Source organism: Astyanax mexicanus, chromosome 3 (genome assembly GCF_023375975.1).
Source record: "Astyanax mexicanus isolate ESR-SI-001 chromosome 3, AstMex3_surface, whole genome shotgun sequence".
Classification (NCBI taxonomy): domain Eukaryota; kingdom Metazoa; phylum Chordata; class Actinopteri; order Characiformes; family Acestrorhamphidae; genus Astyanax; species Astyanax mexicanus.
This window is the reverse complement of record NC_064410.1, coordinates 28,633,909-28,653,591: the sequence shown is the minus strand read 5'-3', so window position 1 is coordinate 28,653,591 and position 19,683 is coordinate 28,633,909. Positions and strand designations below refer to the sequence as shown.

At 38.1% G+C, this 19,683-nt stretch overlaps 1 protein-coding gene across 3 annotated transcripts; it reads right to left on the bottom strand.

Annotated features, from left to right (window-relative positions):
- Positions 1 to 2,722: 2,722 nt before the first annotated feature.
- Positions 2,723 to 18,440, bottom strand: clk2a (CDC-like kinase 2a). 3 transcript variants are annotated; one of them, XM_007230577.4, is made up of 13 exons: positions 18,271 to 18,440; positions 11,871 to 12,064; positions 11,498 to 11,759; positions 10,483 to 10,573; positions 9,587 to 9,653; positions 8,486 to 8,602; positions 8,121 to 8,287; positions 7,172 to 7,266; positions 6,918 to 7,047; positions 5,944 to 6,026; positions 4,455 to 4,534; positions 4,279 to 4,369; positions 2,723 to 4,150 (listed from the first exon to the last, which is right to left on the bottom strand). In XM_007230577.4, exons 2-13 carry the CDS (start codon positions 12,062 to 12,064, stop codon positions 3,959 to 3,961), a joined length of 1,569 nt encoding a protein of 522 aa, XP_007230639.1. In that variant the 5' UTR covers positions 18,271 to 18,440; the 3' UTR covers positions 2,723 to 3,958. The 3 variants fall into 3 exon arrangements, with proteins under 3 accessions (XP_007230639.1, XP_049332245.1, XP_015462954.1); XM_049476288.1 differs by lacking the exon at positions 18,271 to 18,440 and adding an exon at positions 16,506 to 16,525; XM_015607468.3 differs by lacking the exons at positions 10,483 to 10,573; positions 11,871 to 12,064; positions 18,271 to 18,440 and having other exon boundaries at positions 11,498 to 11,637.
- Between the last annotated feature and the right edge of the window lie 1,243 nt (positions 18,441 to 19,683).

Genomic DNA, 19,683 nt, shown 5'->3' with positions numbered 1-19,683 from the left:
TCAAGAAGTTTGTTGAAAAATGTGGCTTGTCACAATTGTGACCCTTTTTTCGGGAAGCAGTTGTTTTTTTTGTTGTAATGTTTTAATTTTAACAGTTAACTCTTAGCTTTTTAATGCAGTTTTAATGGGTTCCCATGTTTTTTTCCCACTAGAACTATGAGTTTTTTATTGGTGTACTTAACAAAGACATGAATGATCATAATTTCTTTGGTGTGATTATTTTAGGCTCATTACATTTGTCATTACTCTTGACCTGGATGAAGATCAAATTTAGGCAAAAAAAAAAAAAAAAAAAAAAAATTCCAAAGGGTTCACATTCTTTTTCTCGTCCCTGTATACGCATCAAACTTTTAAAAAAGTATTCCCACATTTGTGTCCTTTTTGGTTAGCAGTTGTTTTTTGTTGGAATTTTCCAATGGGTACCATTTTGCACAATCTCTTCATTTTATTACTCTTTTTTCTATTAATAAATTAAATAACTATTTACAAATTTACTGTAGATAATGGGATATCCAAAGTATTCCCAGTTTTTCCTACTGCATTGTTAGTTTAATTTTTGTATTTGCTGAAGTGCAGAAAGAATCTGACAGCTCTATATGTAGGATGTCTAATAATGATCGCACTATATTTTGTAGTACATCAGTGGTGGCCAGTTCAATGTAACTGGTTTCTAGATTTAGATGCGCTGAAAGGTTAGGTAAACACATGGGTGAGTTCCAGGTTTGGTGCCCTCTGGCTCAGACACTGTGGATCAGATCATGGTAACTTTAGTGCTACACACTAAATAAAGCCTGGTGACTGGTTCAAGGTCTGCAGAGTAACTGTCTCAAAGCATTTAAGCAGTAAGCTTAAACACAGTTAGGTCAAAGCTGCATTCTATCTGTACCTTGGAGAAAACAACAACTAAATCTGTTTAAATTCAAACTGTTTTCTGAGATTACTACAGACTAAACACACTTGGTTTAATTCCTGGAAATGATTTGGACTTGACACCATGCGCTTCATATGCAAAGAAATACAATTCAATGCCTCCTAAAACTGGTTAAATAGGATGAAGTACTAATTTGACATTTATTTATAGGGATATTTAAGTAAGAGAATGCCCATTATAGAACAATGCTAATATTTACTATTGATAAATGTTTAAAATTCACAAAGTAGAAAAAGTGTCCAACATAACACACCATTCACTCACTGAAACGTGAATGGGATACTTAAGTGGAACTTTAGATATTGTCATGTTTTGTACTACAAATTGTACTTAAATTGCAGTTATTTTCTGCAGAACATGAAAACAAACATTAACTTAGCATGTTTTAGTTCTAGGCTTGTCGGGCTAACTTTTTTCCCCAGTAATAATTACATTAAATTATATTACTGTAATTTAAAAAAAATGTAAGAATTTTAGTCTCCCATAATAATAACATAATTAATAAGTTACACCCTTATGAAGAATAATAAACATTTAATTATTTAATAGATTCTGACACTGGAACTGACAGAATGTTTAAATATTCTAAATAAACAAATTAAATTAAATTAAATTAAATTAAGTTAAATTAAACAGTTTCTGTAAACAAAACCAGCATACCAGCTCAATTACATTAAGGTGCTCCGCTCGCTAAGAACACCATAATGGATGATATGGAGATTAGCATAAATGATCAAGAATAAGGTAATACCCATATATTGTATTACAAATCAACTATGTAATTATTGTGACCATTTTTTTGGTTCTAGAATAATTCCAGGCTGATTAATATACAGGAATTGCATGTTTTTTTTCTGCATTAATTAATTATTTTAAAAATGTGATCCAATATTCATCCACATCAAGGGTATTAATAAATGTGTGTGTAAAATACTGGCAGTGGAAAAGAGTAAGTAAACCAATTAATAATATCAATAATCAATCAATCAATTAAAATAAATAGCATCTTTTTGACAGAACTGATTAAGCTCTGTCATTGGGTTTGGCTTTATTTATCTGGGTGGACACTTTCTGGCCAATTAGCCACACATCCAAATTGTCTCCTTTTGTATCATGTTTGCCTTGCTGTGGACTGGTGACTTTCTGAAGCCTCTAAAAAAAAAGCAAACTTTCAGTAAATCAATCATTTTTGATCCCCTGAAAGTTTTTTTTTTTTTGGCATGGAATCGCTCACATGCATGTATCCTTCTTGAGTGGCATACAGTAAAAAAGATAGTGCTTTTTATAAGTCAAATTAGACTATATAATGAGATCACCTCCAAACTAGTAAGACTCTAGGCATGCTAACACTTAACTCTTAGCTTTTTAACACAAGGGGTTCCCATGCTTTTTTTCCACTAGCACGATAAGGTTTTTATTGTTGTACTTAATAAAGACAAGAATAACTATAATTTCTTTGGTGTGATTAGTTAAGGCTCATTATATGTCAATACTCTTGACTTGGATGAAGATTAAATAAAATTTATGCAAAAACTCACCAAATTCCAAAGGGTTCACATACTTTTTCTCGTCCCTGTATACGCATTGAAATTTAAGAAGTATTCCCACGTGCAAAAAGAGCGCCCAATTTGAGCTCCCCTGTAAAAGCTTTGCATGTGAAAAGAGAGAACTTAACTAATTAACTGTTAACCCAAAACAATTAGACTGGAGCATTTAGAAGAGGGGAAAAAAATTAATGGTTTTGCCCAAAAACAATAGATACCTGTACCATTTTCAGCAAAAAAAACACAATTTAAACAGACAGTCTTTATTCTATACAATAATAGATACATATATATATATATATATATATATTTATATATACACATTTACACAGTTAGCTTCATACAAAAACACCAGAAATAATGCTTTAATTTCATTTTTCAAAATAAATACTGTAAACCAGCACTGGCAAAAACAGGCACAAAAGCTCTGTGCTTGATTACATAGAGAAAAACCTTTAATTTAACAAAAAACAAACAATGTGTGTGTTTATCATCAGCCACGCTAAAACATGTGACAAAGATTTCATAAACTCTTTCAAAAAATGTAACTACACTGTAAAAGAGCAGCCCCTGTTTGTTGGGACTGACAGAAACACCATGTTTTGTATAAAGAAGAAGTGCTTGAGAGACAAATCTGCACCTCAAATGTAGTGAGTTCAAAAGATCAGAGAGGAAACGTTATTGAGCTTCAGTGACTGGATGACAACTGGAAGAATTGAGCTTATTACGATAAAAGAGCAGTCCTGACCTACTCTGTCCAATCAGGAGAGACAAAAAAAACAAAAAAAAACTAAAATCCAAGCCTGGTGCCTTGGTTCCAGTTTACATTCATGCCTTTGAAACCTCTATAAAAAAGAAAGAAAAAAGCACCTACTTCCTTTTGTTTTGCTACAATAGATATGTTTAATACATTCTTGGCACCATTTTTCCTTTTGTTCATTAAAAAAAAAAAAAGAGCTGATCAAATACAAAATATCTGATCGTCTCTCAATATACTTTGCATCTTCAATTTTTACTAAAGCTCCTTGCAGCTTGTCCTCTATGTGGAAGACTATGGTTCCAGTAAGTTTGAAGACTTTTACCTTCATAACAATAAATTTACCGTAAGTAAAAATAGAATCTTAAGGTGATCATTCTGCCTAAGAGCTGCAAATAAATAAATATAAGTAGTGCTGTGCCCAATCTGCAGTATTACAAGTAGAACCAACGCCACCTTAAGACAAATTAAATGGTTATTGTATCACCTTAAATCACTATATGTAGGTAAATTCAAAGTAGGAACAGAACTAGACATTTTATTCATTGTTGATCTTCAAACTACTTGGTCAGTGAATAGTTGGTTTTCTTAAAGAGAGAATAACTTTCACCAGCTGACACCCAACAATTATTTTTTTGGAATAATAGCTCAGTTCCACCTTATATCTCAGCACCCTTGCTTTCTAGGATTGTTTCAGCATAAAGCGAAGGGTGGTGGAGACAAGTGTCATCGGCTAATGTCACGGTTTCCCTCCCAGCTCTTGCCTGGCATCTGGTCACTTGATGGGATAGGGATCTGGAAGAAGGGGTGTCTGAGGGACGCGGCCAGCGTGATGCGCTTAGACGGCTCATATTCCAGCATGGCCTCAATAAGGTCAAACAGCTGGTGATGCTCCTCAGCCTCGGAGAGGATATAGCGCTAAAAGACATGGAGGGAGGGAGAGGCAGATGAGACAGAAACCAAGTTACGCCACCAAGACAAGTAACCAAAGACAAACTGCAGAGCACAGTAATTAACACATTTTCATTTAACTTTCTATCCCTCACCCGCAAGGGTTTACAGTTTTCTCTGACGTATCTTCCAGCCGAGGAGTTTTCATCCCAGTCCAAACGGCCCCGGTAAAAGTACTTCTGTTTTCTGATTAAGAAATTAAAATCAATGTCAACACCTTCTGATTATTCTGTTTGCATTTCATGTCCAGCACGAAAATTCAATGTCCTACCTGGTTTTGCGAATCATTCTGGATGGAACAGGGCCCAGTATCCTCTCCATCATGGCTAAGTGCTCCCTATTGTCATGAGTCTGCAAATAAAAGACAAAACTTCATGTGACCAAATCTGTTAACCTAGCAGCTTATTTCGCTACTCAAGGTTGCCAGGTATAGACAACAGCACAAAACAGTGTGCTGCAGCCATGGAAATGGGTGAGCTGGATAGAGATTTACTGCGCTTCAGTAAAGTTGTTAACCAAAGCTGAGTAATTTATTACCACCCCTAGCATAGTAGAGACAAACAATTTGGATACTGAAATGTATATATTTCACTAATCAGCCACAGAGTACAAATAGTCACTTGCCATGGTGTGTCAATCTGGCAACCTGCACAAGTTTGGCAACTGTGGAGGAGCAGGAGGGGCAGACTCTCCCCAATGTTAGGAAATTGGACTGCTGTAGCCTTTTCATACACACATTTATTTATGATTTCTGTTTCTTTAAATGTGTTAAAACACAATATCATTTTTAGCTTATTACACCACAATAAAAAAGTATCCTATTTGAAGCAGAGAGGCCACAAAGAGAATCAGAGAATACACTTTGTTTTGTACTTTTAAAGGTAAACACAATGTGTCATGTTATTTTTAAGGGCTGTCTGATGCATAAAATATTCCTATTCAGTTTTGACCCAACTGAAGCCACAAACAACTTGCACTACCATCCGTTTGGTATCTGTACAGTGCTTTTTTCATGCTAATAAGCTAATGCTAAGCAGTTTCTCTCTAGTGATTTGCAGCAGTTAAACATTTGTAACTGTCAGAGTAATGGTTTGATTAATCTGTGTGGTATAATTGATCTAAAAGTGTGCACATTGCTTCTTGTTTTTAAAATAACACAGAATTAAATAGTACAGAAGCCATGTTACCTCTGCAGGTAATACATGCTACCTACACTGGGTAATAGAGTACACCACAGTAATATTTTGAGACAATACAACACTATGGAAAGTGGATATTTGGATGTTGTATGCTTAGATGTTGAAAAGGAATACACAAATAGATACAGGCAAATATCCCACAATTGTATTATATACATCTTCTGAAATTTAGAAATCAGCCGCTCTTTTATTTTAAGAACTGAGACAAAAACGAACTCTGGAATGGATACAAGCTCTTGGTTCATTAGGAGCATATGGTCATGCCTATTCATGCATAGTTAAGACTGCAGGTGTGTAAGCTGTGTGTGTATGTGTGTGTGTGTGTGAGAGAGAGAGAGAATTAGCCTGGGCATGGAAGGTCTTAGAGTGAATAACAGGTGCTGGCTTTACTGTGTGGACGTTGGTGACCCTAGGTCATTTTGTACTCGTGGTTAATCTCTTTGCTTCAGCACAAACGTTGTCTGTGTCTACTGCTGTCATGACTAAGGAGTAGAGAGAGGTAGCGAGATAGAGAGATAGAGAGCGAGAGAGAGGAACTGAAAGCAAGACCCTACTATGTACCTGAAAAAGTGTGAAGCCAAGGTAGTACTCAAAGAGAATGCAGCCAATACTCCACACATCACAAGGCTGGTTCCAACCCAACTCTGCATGGAAAAACATATGAAAGATTTAATAACACAATAGGTTTTACACAGTGACAACACACTATCTATACTAATTGATACATACGAACTATGTTGACAGATCAATATTTCAATATTTGTCTAAATACACTACAGATAATTAATTACTACACTTAACTGAGTCTAGTACTCTAAACTATGAAGCACTGAATGTTCCTCCCCTTATGCAAAAAAGCCACCTAGTGGGATGTTCAGAGCAACACAACTCAAACAGACATTTAGTCATTCACATACTGGTTTGCCAGACAAGCTTTTATAAAATAGAAGCTGATTAATCAGTTAAGTAATGAAGAATAAAATGGGTGATTAAAAACTGGCCACGTCAGGAGATGTATGGGAGACTTCCATTTTTTTTTTCCCTAATTTTTTCTCATTTTCTCCCCAATTTAGCACAGCCAATTACCCAACCCACTCACTAGGACTCCCCCCCAACACACCGGGAGGGCGAAGACTAACACATGCTCCCTCCGATACATGTGAAGTCAGCCACCGCTTCTTTTCAAGCTGCTGCTGATGCAGCATTGCTGAGTAGCATCACAGTGCGATCGGAGGAAAGCGCAGCGACTCGGTTCTGATACATCAGCTCACAGACGCCCTGTGCTGCAGACATCACCCTAGAAATGATGTGGAAGGAGACCGTCATCTACCCACCCGGAGGGAGCAAGACCAATTGTGCTCCCTCTGAGTGCCGGCAGCTTGATGGTAAAGCTGCATGAGCGGGGGGTTCAAACCTGCGACCTCCCACTCATAGTGGCAGCACTTTAGACCGCTGGACCACTCGGCACCCTGAGACTTTCATTTTAAAAGAAAAAATAATGTGCACTGCTGCTTTAAAACACAAACATACTTTACCTAAAATGACTTCAGGCGCCCGGTAATGCCTGGTGGAGACGATTGTGCTGTGGTGCTCATGATCAAATGTGGCACTGCCAAAGTCTACCACCCTCACTGCCGTATTCTTCACCATTCGCTCATCTCTTTTCTGAACCAAAAAATTAAAAAGAGAACATTGAATGTTTAAAAAAAAAAAAAAAAAAACACAGACACAACAATGCAATCTTTTCAAGAGTCAACAAACCCACTCCCTCTACTCTTTACAAGCTTACCTTCTCTACATTGTATGTTATGGTAAAATCCGAGTTCACAAAAAGGATGTTTTCTGGTTTCAAATCTGTGTGGGTCAGCTTGTTATCATGTAGAACTGTCAAATAGAAGTAACAATTTTATCACCAAAAACTGAATGAAATTTTAAAAACACTAACAGCAAATAAACCATTTTCTATATGCAGTGTAAACTGTACTTTAAAATAGGAATATCCCGATCACATTTTTTGTCACTCGAGTCATTCGATTAATCAAGTCCCGATGCGATACTATGCCAATGCGGTAAAAAAGAGACAAACACATCCAAGTTGTCCCTTAGGGTTCTTTTATTATTCATTTTTAATCACTATTGAAAAAATGTATCAAAACACCCAATTTAGCACAAAATAAACAAGTACTAAATAACCATTTAAATGATTTACATTTAAATATGTGTCTTTTCTTAAATAAACAAACTAAAAAAAGGCACAACAACAATTGTGTAATTAATCATATCTAATTTAATAGATACACAATTACTGTAGAGTGGTTTTGGTTAGGGTAGTTTAGATAGGGTAGTTGTGATGCTTTTAAAAAAATGAAAATATTGTAATGTGTTGAGTTACTGAGTTTAACTAAGAGAGAGAGAGAGAGAGAGAGAGAGAGACCAGAGAGCCTTCATCAGCTCAAGCAGTAACAAACACACAAAACAAGCAAACTTTTCAACAAAATTATATGAGTGATTTGGAGGGACATTTTCAGTGCACGAGTGCAGAACTCGAATAACATGTAATTCAAAAATCAAGGATCCAGATCTTTCCCGCCCGTTTCTGATCCTTTCAAAAATACATTCTTGGTCCTGATTTCTGGTCACATGATCAGATCGGGGACATCCCTACTTTAGAACATCCACATCATGCACACATTTGTTCAGTAATCTGTGATTTGAAATGTTGCTGATACTGTACTCACATTTCACAGCAAGGCAGATCTGGTAGGCCATGTGTCGGACCTGGCTGATTGAGTAGGGCAGGTAATTGTTCTCTTTCAGGAAGTCAAAGGTACTAAGTGCTAGCAGCTCAAAGCTAAGGCACATGTGGCCATGGTAGTCAAACCAGTCGAACATCTGAACACACAGACTAAAAGAGGAAGATGGAAAATTAAAAGAAGGAGAAGCAAGATTAGGAAAACCTTAAATTAAAGAGTTAAATATTCAATATAAAATATAAAATAAATATTCAATAGCCATATAGTCACCAATTAAAAGCTATAAACACAAAAAAATTCATTAAGCACAGTATGTGTGGACAATTACAGAAAACATGTTGTCGCCTTACTTTTTGTTTTCAGGGTCTCTCTCATTGATCTTTTCCAGGACGTTGATCTCCAGCCGTGCCGCCTCTTTGTATTTCTCAACGTTTTTAATGATTTTCAGAGCAACATGGGAACCACCCCTTGAAGAAAACAGAGCAGTCCACACGCACATTAATCACATCATATGAGCTAACCCATTAATATCAGAGTTAACCCTCTATGGCATGAAATATGTTTTTCGAGAGGGAAAAATATAATTATTGGACTCTTGGGATATAAAAAACTTTTTTTTTTAAATATTTAGATTTTGATAGTAATCTGATAATGTGAATTAGGTGTTTTAGAGCAAGGGGGCACCCAAAACATTCAAGATTCATCATGATTAATCTAACAAAAGTGGTCTAACTGCACAAGACAACAAATAAAAAAAAAACACTAAGATGTAGAAATGTAAGAAAATTCTTTAACTTATTGGACATGATCTCCCAGAGTTTGATCTGCACATGTATGGTTGTGGTTATATGGGCACCACGCATCACTTGTTACACCTATTTTCTTCTATTACTAGTCATTATAGTATTGGCTCCTCTACGTTTTCTATAGCATTAACAAAATATTTACTCTAGACGTCTTTGTGTACTGTTGAAAGTATTATACAATCAGGTATTTTACTATTTGGACAATAACTCAATGTTTTGAGACATTTTCCATCTAAAGTATAATCTTGTGCGAACATAGCAAAATAAATTTTGGCAGATGATAAGCTTCAGTTAACACTTCCTTTCTATACTTATTATATAAATTAATCTTGGACTACACTTATCAAAGCATCTTGTGTGCAACACCACCACTTTAGACATTAAAAATTAATTCTATAACTGCTCATGGAAACTTTAACACTTGTATTGAGCTTATAATAATGAGGGGAAATGACAAGCTTGGTCATGCATCAGACAACTGCCCAGTTACTTTTGAACTTGAAAAAAAGGGAGGAACTACGTAAACCGAATGAAACTCTAAAATTGGAGATAAATATTTTAACAAAATATTATTCTCTTTATTTCCATGTGGCTGTCTATAAGTGAAAGCTGACTGATGCATTTATTAAATGCTTGAATTCTTACCTGCGATGGTCAATGCACTCCATCACCCTCCCAAAGGTGCCCTCCCCTAAAGTGCCAACAATTTCATCTGCGAGAAAGACAGAGGGGAAAAAGATAAAGAAAAAGAGAGAAAGGAGGAGAAGCAAAGTGTATTTAGAAATAGAACACAATAGAACAAAAATGCAGGCGATAAACATTCTAGCACTGGTTTCCAATTTGTGACAGTTGTTGTCTAAAATATTTGTAACTGTAAATAGACAAACCATCAAATTTGCACACCTTAAACAAAAAGAAATTTGTAAGAGTAGTTTTCCAATCCTTAAAATGCTGACAAGGCTATGCAAGACACCAACTGTTGAGAAATCATGGTAAAGGTCCTCAGTCAAACAAATTAAAGAAAGACCTGATTTAGCTTTTCTACTCAAATTAATAGTTTGGTTCGTAATTTCAAGAAAATAATCTACTTAATCTACTTAACATCTACTTCAGACTCTCAGGCACAAGGCAAGACTGAAACTTAGTGCCATACTTCTGCAGCAAATCTCTAATAAATACTGATTGTAAGATCTTGATCTTTTTGTTAATAGAAAAACAAATATATCAAAAGCTGCAACATATAGTTTTAGACATTCCTGCAACGCAGCTCTAAACCACTATGACTACCCCTGTCAGCAAATAAAAAGAAAGCAACTAAAAATATATATAATACATATTAATTATGCAATTCAACCTCCTGCTCTATTTGAGGACAGGGGAGCGCATTCTATAATGGCATCATCACATTCAGCATTATCACCACCATCATCAAAAACATGACCTCCTGCCCTCCCATATGTGTGTTTTTCTGCTCTGTGCTGGTACTGATAGGGAGAAAGGTTACGATATAGGAGTAGAGTAGTAGTAGTGGCAGTGTGTACATCTCTCTTGCAGGACGTCGCCACTCCGACAGATCAGATGACCCTCCTCGTCGTCCCTCACACACAGCGCCCGCGTCCCGCTGTCACTCCGCTGCTTTTCGGCCTCCGCCAGGGTCACAGGTGAGAGGACACAGCACGACCGCAGAGGGAGGAGGGGGGTGGGCGGAGAGGGGAGAGCGGAGGGGCGCAGCCATAGCCACGGCGATGGAGATGAGCAGTGTTGTTGTTGTTGTAGGTAGGTTTGGTGATCATGGGGCGATTCGTATGACACCACGTGAGGAGATATATATAACGATAGGGATATAGTGCAAGGGAACAAGTCAAAGATCACATTTTGTCCCTTTAATCTTGCTTTCTACATGTACTACCCTCAACCCTCTGCCTAGCAGTCCTGACCAGTCAACATCAACCTGCATCATAAACATTTACTCATATACAAAAACACACAGGAGCAAAAGATATTAGAAGTTAGAAATACGTTGCTCTAACCAGTGTTGAAATAAAGGAAAGCAAGCAACGAAATGAAATTCTAAGCACATTTATTAACAGTGTAAATTCTGTATACTGCTGGTTATTTTACACTAACTCTCAGTTGTGAACTAATGAAAAGAAGAGAACGAGGCATTAAAAGACAAATATTTCCCAACTGACCGACTTACTTAGAAGTAAGCAATGACTAAAGGTCAAAATAAAGATAAATATATATCCGGGCTAACCTAACTCTAACTTGTTACAAAACCCATATGGGTATATCTGTAGTCATATGATATATTGTAGTCATATGACTACAATAAACTATTTCATTCAAAGAATTACTCTCTCTACTAGTACTGCACGCCAAAAAATGAAATAAAAAACAAAAACCAAAACAAAAAGAGTTCATACTTACCAATTCCTGGGGCTGTGGAGAAGAAAAGGTTAAAGAGAAAGAAAGCAAGAGCAGAACAGATAGAGACAGAGAGAGAATGAGGAGAAGAGGGTCCAAAGAGCAAGGCATGGTTTAGGAAGTACTCACCGAGGAGGACGGGCTATAGGACCTGGTTCTACGCCGCCTTCGTTTGTGCTTACGCCTGCTGCCTTTCTGCCGGTACGAGTCCTCACGTTCCCGTTCTTGAGCACGTCGGTAGTCATAGCTGGATGAGGCGTCACGAGAGTAGTAGTTGTCCGGTGTCCCATGGCCGCGTTCCCGGTCACGATCTCGGCTGTGGTCCTGCCGTCGGTAGCTCTCACAATAACGTCTGTCATAATGCCGTCTGTCGAGTGAACGGTTGTCAAAGCTTTAAAAAAAAAAAGAAAAGAAAGAAAGAGAGAATCAACTAAAAACTGGCAAACTAAAAACACAACAACAACAAAACCAACGAAGGACATTGTCTCTCATGTACACGAACCTCCTGGAGCGTGCATAGTTGCCCTCCTGCCTGTGCCCACGTCCCCTTCTTTCTCTGTCGCTGCTGGACGAGAACGAGGGTGACCGGCGGTGCCGCTGCTTTCTCCCTCGCTCTCGGTCTCGCTCACGATACCTGTCTTGATAGCTGCACCGGCTGGCCCGCTCCGAGGAGGGGTATCGCCGAGAATGAGGCATCTAAATAAATACAGATGACAAACACAACAAATTAATGCAGATGAACAACATGAATTACCATGACCGACAACTTGCACCATTAAATGTGCAGATCACTGCATTGGGCATGTGCTTAATATCATTATGCCAGCTATCTAATCTTTTATCATGGCTTGTGTTGTCAGAATTTGGCAATACTGGGGTAAATGTTACTTAAGATACATATATTGTGTTGGTGGTTCTACATTCAAAGCATTTCAATGGCAACAGCACAGAAATTGTTCACTGTAATTTCAAGAATTTTCTATAAAACATTTTAATAGGTATTGTATTTGGCCTCTTCTAGACTTTTTTTCTTTAAGCCAGATTGTAGTGCCTTGATGTTCTAAACAGAACATTCAACATTAAAAAGAAAAATGCCGCTGCATTTACTGTTAAAATGCTCATGCCTAAAAACACATTAAACAGCTTCAGTGCACATCAAATAACTCATAAGCTTATAATGTGACAGTGTAGTTCATCTAAACAAACAAGCTCTGGATAATCATGCATACAATCGTACAGCATTATACATATTAAACATATTATATGATACTATTGTTGAGGTTTCACACGTTTATTCAGAACAAAATGGTAACATATAGGGGACACTAGGTGGCAGCACTTCACATTACTGACCTCTACTGTCACATTACTGTATTACAAAACTCCCACTTAATTTTACAAAGAAATTAAACAATTTTGTTACTAAATTGTCTAACTTAGGAAAGTTGTTAAACTTTCGAAACACTAAGTCCTTTAAACTCAAACAGGCAAGATTTTTTTTTTGTTGTTGTTGTTGTTTTAACTCAAACAAGCACGATTCTATTTCTACTCTTATTTTTTAAACCTTGCTTAAAGATGGCTACCCAATAATAAACCTTAACAGAATTACACATCGCAAAGTCCAATCTCTCGCCTCAGGTACTCAAACATTTTCTTTGCTAATGGTTTGGTCAAGATATCTGCCTTCGTGTCATCTGTAGGACAATACTGCAGTTGAATTTGTCCATTCTGCACACATTCACGAATGTAATGGTAATGTGCTTTGTCCTTGAATGATCAACTGGATTAGTTGTAATGGCAATAGCTCCTTGGTTGTCTTCCAGGATCACGAGATCTCTGAAATCACTCAGTACTCGTGTACGCCAGGTACATTCCTGTGCTGCTTGGCTGAGACCGACATATTCAGCTTCAGCTATTAACAGTGCAATCGTTGACTGTTTCTTGCTGAGCCAACTCACTGCTCCTCCACTCAGTAGTAAGACATTAACGGTTGTAGAGCGACAATCAACTTGATCTCCAGCCCAGTCCGCATCTAAGAACCTGACAAAGGTTCCAGACCCTGTCTGCTCATACTTGAAAGCAAGGTTCATGGTGCCCTTCAAGTAACAAAGAATTCTTTTCACAGCAGGCAGTATTGGGATCTGCATTGAACTTTGACACAACACTCACTGTTGTGCAATGTCTGGTCTTGTGGCCATTGCAGCGAACAGCAGAATACCTACAATGGAGTGATAGGTTCACTGGCTGACTGACGCCTTCATTTCTTTGTAACTTCACGTTTGCGTCAGCTGGAGTTGTAACTGGATTGGCTTTATCCATTCAATATTTCTGAAGAATGGCTTCAATGTAATGCTTCTGGTGAAGAATTACACATTTCTTTGGCTTGTCTCGTACAACAGAGATGCGCAATATGTAGGACAGCTCACCCATGTCTTTCATCTTGTAGCGCATCTTCAGAGCAACTTTCCATGCTTAACATTATTTCTGTGATCAGAATCAGATCATATACATACACAGCTAGTATCTCTAGCTCCTGTCGAGATCTCACGAACACACTGGAGTCTGATGTGCTCTGTTTAAATCCAATATCCTTCACATACTCTGTAAAAGTCTTACTCCAGCAGTGAGGGGACTGCTTAAGCCCATATATTGACTTCTTCAGGTTACACACTAAGTGTTCCTGGCCTGGTTTGACATACCCCTCTAGTTGCTCCATATAGATTTCCTCCTCCAAATGTTCATTTAGGAATGCGGTTACGACATCCATCTGGTGAACATGTAGATTATTCTGAACAGCAAAGGATAGCAACGTACGAATTGAATTGAAACGTTCTACGGGTGAAAAAGTTTCATTGTAGTCAGCGCCATACTTCTGTGAGTAGCCTTAGTCTGCCTGTGTACCGCTCCACTTGTTAGTCACTATGATGCTTGATTTTGAACACCCATCTGGATCCTATGGTTTTTCGATCACTTTGGTAAATCTACCAAGATCCATGTTTTTAGGGGGGGTTTTTTACAGCGGCATATATTCCAAGTCAGCCGCTTCCTTCCATTTCTTTGCATTAGAACTCTTCATTGCTTCCTTTAGTGTGCTTGGTTCTGTTACACAACAGACATTGGCATAATGATCAACAGTCACTATGTCAGCAAACTCATCATATTCATACCTCTTTGGAGGCTTTCTGATTCTTCCACTTTCTCTTGGAGATTTATTGACAATGTCCTCATCAACTGGTGCTCCCCTTTCTTCTGTGTTCATGGTACGCTAATTCTCTGAACAAGAAACTTCCACTTCCTGCTTCCAGTCAAAGTCTGATTCATTGGAGACAACATCCAGACAAATTCGAATCTTCCTTTTCTCCTCATCAAACCCTTGGCATTGTTTGCATATCCCATGAAACGAAGCTTCACAGCCTCCTTGTCTAGCTTCTTGAACTGCAAAGTATTTCCTTTTCTGGCAGCAGCTCCCACTGAGAAGAGATTTCCTGATAGCTTGGGAACATACAGCACATCATACATGGTGACATCTTTGACATCACTAACCTTGAAAGTCATTTTTAGTTTGACTTTCTTAATCCTTGAGCGTCAACCATTCTGCTGTCACCCAGTTTCACCAACTGTGGTTTGGTGAATTCTTGGTAGTCTTAAAGAATTTCTTTATTGCAGGTCATGTGCTTTGATGCGACAGAGTTGTTTAGCCACTAGGTCTGCTGTGACTTCTCATTCTGATTAGCCTCTTCAGCGATAAAGGCACTCTCAGATAAGTCTTTCATCATGCTTTAAGTCTTGTGGGTTTTATGTTTATTGTTTATGCTTGGACATTTCCGCTTTAAATGTCCTTCTTTCCCACACTTATACCACATATCATTTCCATTTAAATCTGTCAGCTCCCACTGCCTTAGCATTAGCCTGCTTATCTCCACAAGCTTGTGGGAACATAGATGATGCACCCCCAATGCAGCACTCACTTTTGCTCTTCATTTATTAATGTTTGCTGCACAAACTGCAGTGTTAGACTGTCTATCTTTGTCTCTAGCGCAGTAACAATTGTTATATAGCTTGGTGGCAGGCTACCTAGCAGTGTTACAATATGGTCTTCTTCTTCAATTACAGCCACTACAGCTCCTAGCTTGTCAGTTAGCTTCTTCATTCGTTTTAAATGCTCAGTTACGGTTTCTCCTTTCTTCCATCTCAGACCTGAAGTACTGTTTCTTTAGAAACAGCTTATTTGCAAGAGTATCTCTCTCAAATGTCTTTTTAGCGTGTCCCTCGCTTCTTTAGAAGTCTGACAGCTTGTAATCAGATACAACTTGTGTTGGGTGTACATTTAGCACTAACATAGAAAATGCCCTCTCTTTCCGTTTTGTGAACTTAGATTGTACCTGTACATTAGCATCTGCTGCTAAGTTATCTGTTTCCATTAGCATGCCTCACAGTTCTTTAGCTTTCAGTAGATGCTCCATTTGAGATGTCCATGTTGCCCAGTTCTCTGGTCCACTTAGCTTCTCAATAAACGGCTTATCTTCATTGTGAATCCCACAACACCGTTTATACCACACAAAATCTGTGTAAAACAGCCAGTTTAAGCTGTGTGACTGGGCCTATAACCTGTTGAGGTTTCACATGTTTATTCCGAACAAAATGGTAACATACAGGGAGACACTAGATGGCAGCACTTCACATTAATGACTTTTATTGTCAAATTACTGTATTAAAACAACTATATCATTCAACACTCACACATTTCTACCTTAAACTAGTGATGGGTCTGACGACCCTGAAACCTCGACACATGCGCCGAGCTGTCAAGGCGAAACCCCGTGTCGGTGCGCGTATCAAGTTAAGGAAAACCACGTGACCGATACACTTCCTGTATCGTTTGGTAGCGATGGGTCTGACGACACTGAAACTTCAGCGCATGCACCGAGCAAACAAGGCGAGCCCCTGTGTCGGACCGCGTATCATTTTAAGGAAAACCACGTGACCGATGCATTTCCTCGCGCAGTTGCTTGCAATGACTTTCTTAGTCCAGCAGATGTCGCCATTAATTGATACAGCAACACAGTTTCAACACAGTGTCGATACAGTTTGGGAAATGTGCCATACATCCAATGAGGCTTCATCTGCCCATCACTACCTTAAACCAATAGCTCTGGGCTCCCTCCTGGTCCTGTAGACTCAACACCTGTAGTTTTCAGTTATAATACAGGAGTAAATTGTTTTCACATGTCTCTGAAGATCATATTTAGCTAGGTGTGAGAGAAGCGTGAGGGTTGGATAAACTATGCAGGGTGGTAGATCTTCAGGATTAGAATTGAACATCCAGGCCATCATAACTTCTATTAACAGAAGCTATAAGAAATTTTATTAATTACTTAAGAACTTTCAGTAGCATCACAACACCACTAACAGATCTGTAGCTAGAATACGGTGTCTGAAAGTGAAAAGCATCTGATAGTAAGTGCCCTGAACCTAAGACACAAGATTTTAATAGAAATGTTAGAAGTTGACACCTAATCCATTATCAAAGTCTTTATATTAAAATACAAAATCATTTCTACAATTTGAATGTTCAAAGTTACAAAGCAGTTAGAAATCACATTAGTCAGCTATTTATTTCTTATTTTGCAGGGAACTAGCTAGCTGTACATCAAATGAATCATGTGGCTCTTCAAGTGATCGTGTAATAAATCTCAACAAGCACGCTCTGGTTAAAAGTTGTTTAGCTATAATAGCTACAGATATTTTAATGTGTCCAGAGTAACAGCGTAATACATATTAAACATTGTATGCTGGCAATATATCTACCTTAAAACCATTACTCGGTGGTTCTCCCTGCTCTTTCTGTAGATCTAACACCCTGTAGATTTCAGATATGATACGAGGATGTCAAGGATCTCGGATATCACGATACAACTGACCTAAACTAGGTTATCTATGTTTCCTAGTTCCCAAGCCAGCTAGTTAATGCTTTGAAGAGTTTAATAGAAAGTTTACTGCTTGTCGCTTATTGTTAGTTGATGTGGTAAATCAGCTAGGGTCAGACTGATTGTCTTCAGTTAGAGATTATTCTTGATTAACATAATTTGTACAGAAGTATTCATGACAAAAGCTTTTATAGCTAGCTACCATTATAGGCTAGCTAGGTTAACTAACGGACATGTTCATTGTGTGTATGGCTGTGTACAACAAAAAAAACAGTAAGCCAACTAGTATTTACCAAACTATAGTTAACCTAGTTAACTAGTGTAGCTAGGTTACGTTACAGCACATAAAAAGCAATCCGCCAAATGAAGCTAGCTAACAGCTCGCTTAGCGTTAGCTGTGTGTAGATTTAAATGAACCGCTTTGGGGACACAACATATAACGTTAGTTAGCTAACCCAAAATTGGCGAAATAGTTGAGCTATGCTCAGATTAGCTCCCTAACTAGCTACGCGCGCAGTGTTATTAAAGCAAACCTCGGACTCGCAGATGAAAACAGCAATGCGCATTTTTATTTAGACTCGGTTAGTAACATGAGCTAGCTAAGCTAATCTAGGTTAGCTACACCTAACGTTAGTTCTTAAAACTTCAGAACAATAATGGCCTTTAAATCTTTGGTGCTGGCATGTTTTAATTCAATTGATATGTGTGACCACAGACGAGTGAACACAAACTACACAAACACACACTGGTGCTGTTTAATAGGCAAAAAGCGCTAATCCAGTTAGCCGTTAGCCATTAGCCGTGTACCGCCGACCCGCAGGCCGCCATCTCGACAGTACGCAGGTTAGCATTAGGGGGGAGGGGGCCTCTGGAAATCGCTTGTTGACTAAAAACACAAAACACAAGGCTGGCTCAGAGCAGAGGGGCGACAAAACACTGACGTTCGGCGGCAAAGGAAAACAAATATCTATCTACCGTTTTAGCGGCGAGGCCTGTCCGTTTATCCCAAAGGAAATCCGTGGTGGCGTTTCAGATCTCTGGATCTCCCATCCAAAATAGAGTGGAAACAACGACTGAGCTGAGCCTCCTCCCAATGCTTCACTTCACACACTGCTCTCAGTCCCGCACCGTAAACACAGCTCACCGCCTCACCACTCACACAGACCCGCAGATAAATACTACACATCAATATAACAAACTAAAATTAGATAAAAAAAAATAATAACACCCAAGTTCAAATTTAGCTGCTATTGTAAAAACTCCAGTTCATACAGAAGCCCATTTCAAACACTTGGAAACAAATAAAAAAATAAATAAAAAAATCTCCTCTTAGTCTCATAGTTAGTGTAATTGCAGTAAGAAATTGTGAAAAACAGGTGTTGTGCCAAATTTGGCACCCCCATGGGCACTGAAGACACTTAAGTTCTGCAAAATTGTGAGAAACAGGTGTTGTGTCAAATTTGGTAACGTTACCCCTGCCAAAAAGTGCACCCCTATGGACACTTTAACCTTCTGAGAACCAGAAAAAAATATTTTGATGTTATTATTTAAATCAAAAGTTGGGGTGGTAACAAACATATTGCAAAGACTATTTTATATTTATATTTTTATTTAAATTTTACAATGTGTGCATTTAAGTGCACAACAGGACTTTGTTAATCACAAATGTGAAAATAAATTGACAAACTTCAAGAGCTACACAGAAATCATTGTCATGTGCCATGTTCAGTGCCATCCAAAATGAATTGAAAAGTGGGGACAATTCCATTATTTTTACTGTAGACTGAAAACATTTGGGGTTGACATTAAACAAGTAATATACGACAAAAGATTAGCATTTCAGCTTTTATTTCCAGTGGTTATTGTAAAAGGGCTGAGTTACACCTAGCCAGGGTGGGACCAATGACTGTATGGGTGGGACTGATTGAGCATGAAAGCCAGATAACTATCTATGGGTGACAAACAAACAATTGTAAAGCTGAGAGAAGATAGGAAATCAATTTGGACCATTGCACAAATATTGGCCATAGCCAGTACAACCGTTAGGAATATCCTGAAGAAATGTTATCACTGGTGTACTTAGCAACATATGTTAAACAGGTAGATCAAGAAAAACCACAGCAGTGGAACACATAAACATTGTACTGTAAAGAAAGACCATAAAATAACTATTAGTGACATCAGCAACAACTACCAGAGGACAAGAGTAAAGGTATTACAATCTACTGATCACAAAAGACTTCATGAACAAAAGTACATGAAGAATAGGAAGGCCAGGCTGGAATTTACCATGAAGTACAGATTATAGACTGATGAGACAGAGATAAACCTTTACAAAGGTGATAGAAAGGCTAAAGTTTAAAGAAAGAAAGGATCTGCTCATGATCC

Coding starts and splice junctions, on each gene's coding strand:
- clk2a (XM_007230577.4), bottom strand. CDS start 12,064: ATGCCTCATTCTCGGCGATACCCCTCCTCGGAGCGGGCCAGCCGGTGC. Junction 4,370..4,454: donor AGAATGATTCGCAAAACCAG/GTAGGACATTGA, acceptor TTTCTTAATCAG/AAAACAGAAGTACTTTTACC. Junction 4,151..4,278: donor AAAACTGTAAACCCTTGCGG/GTGAGGGATAGA, acceptor CATGTCTTTTAG/CGCTATATCCTCTCCGAGGC.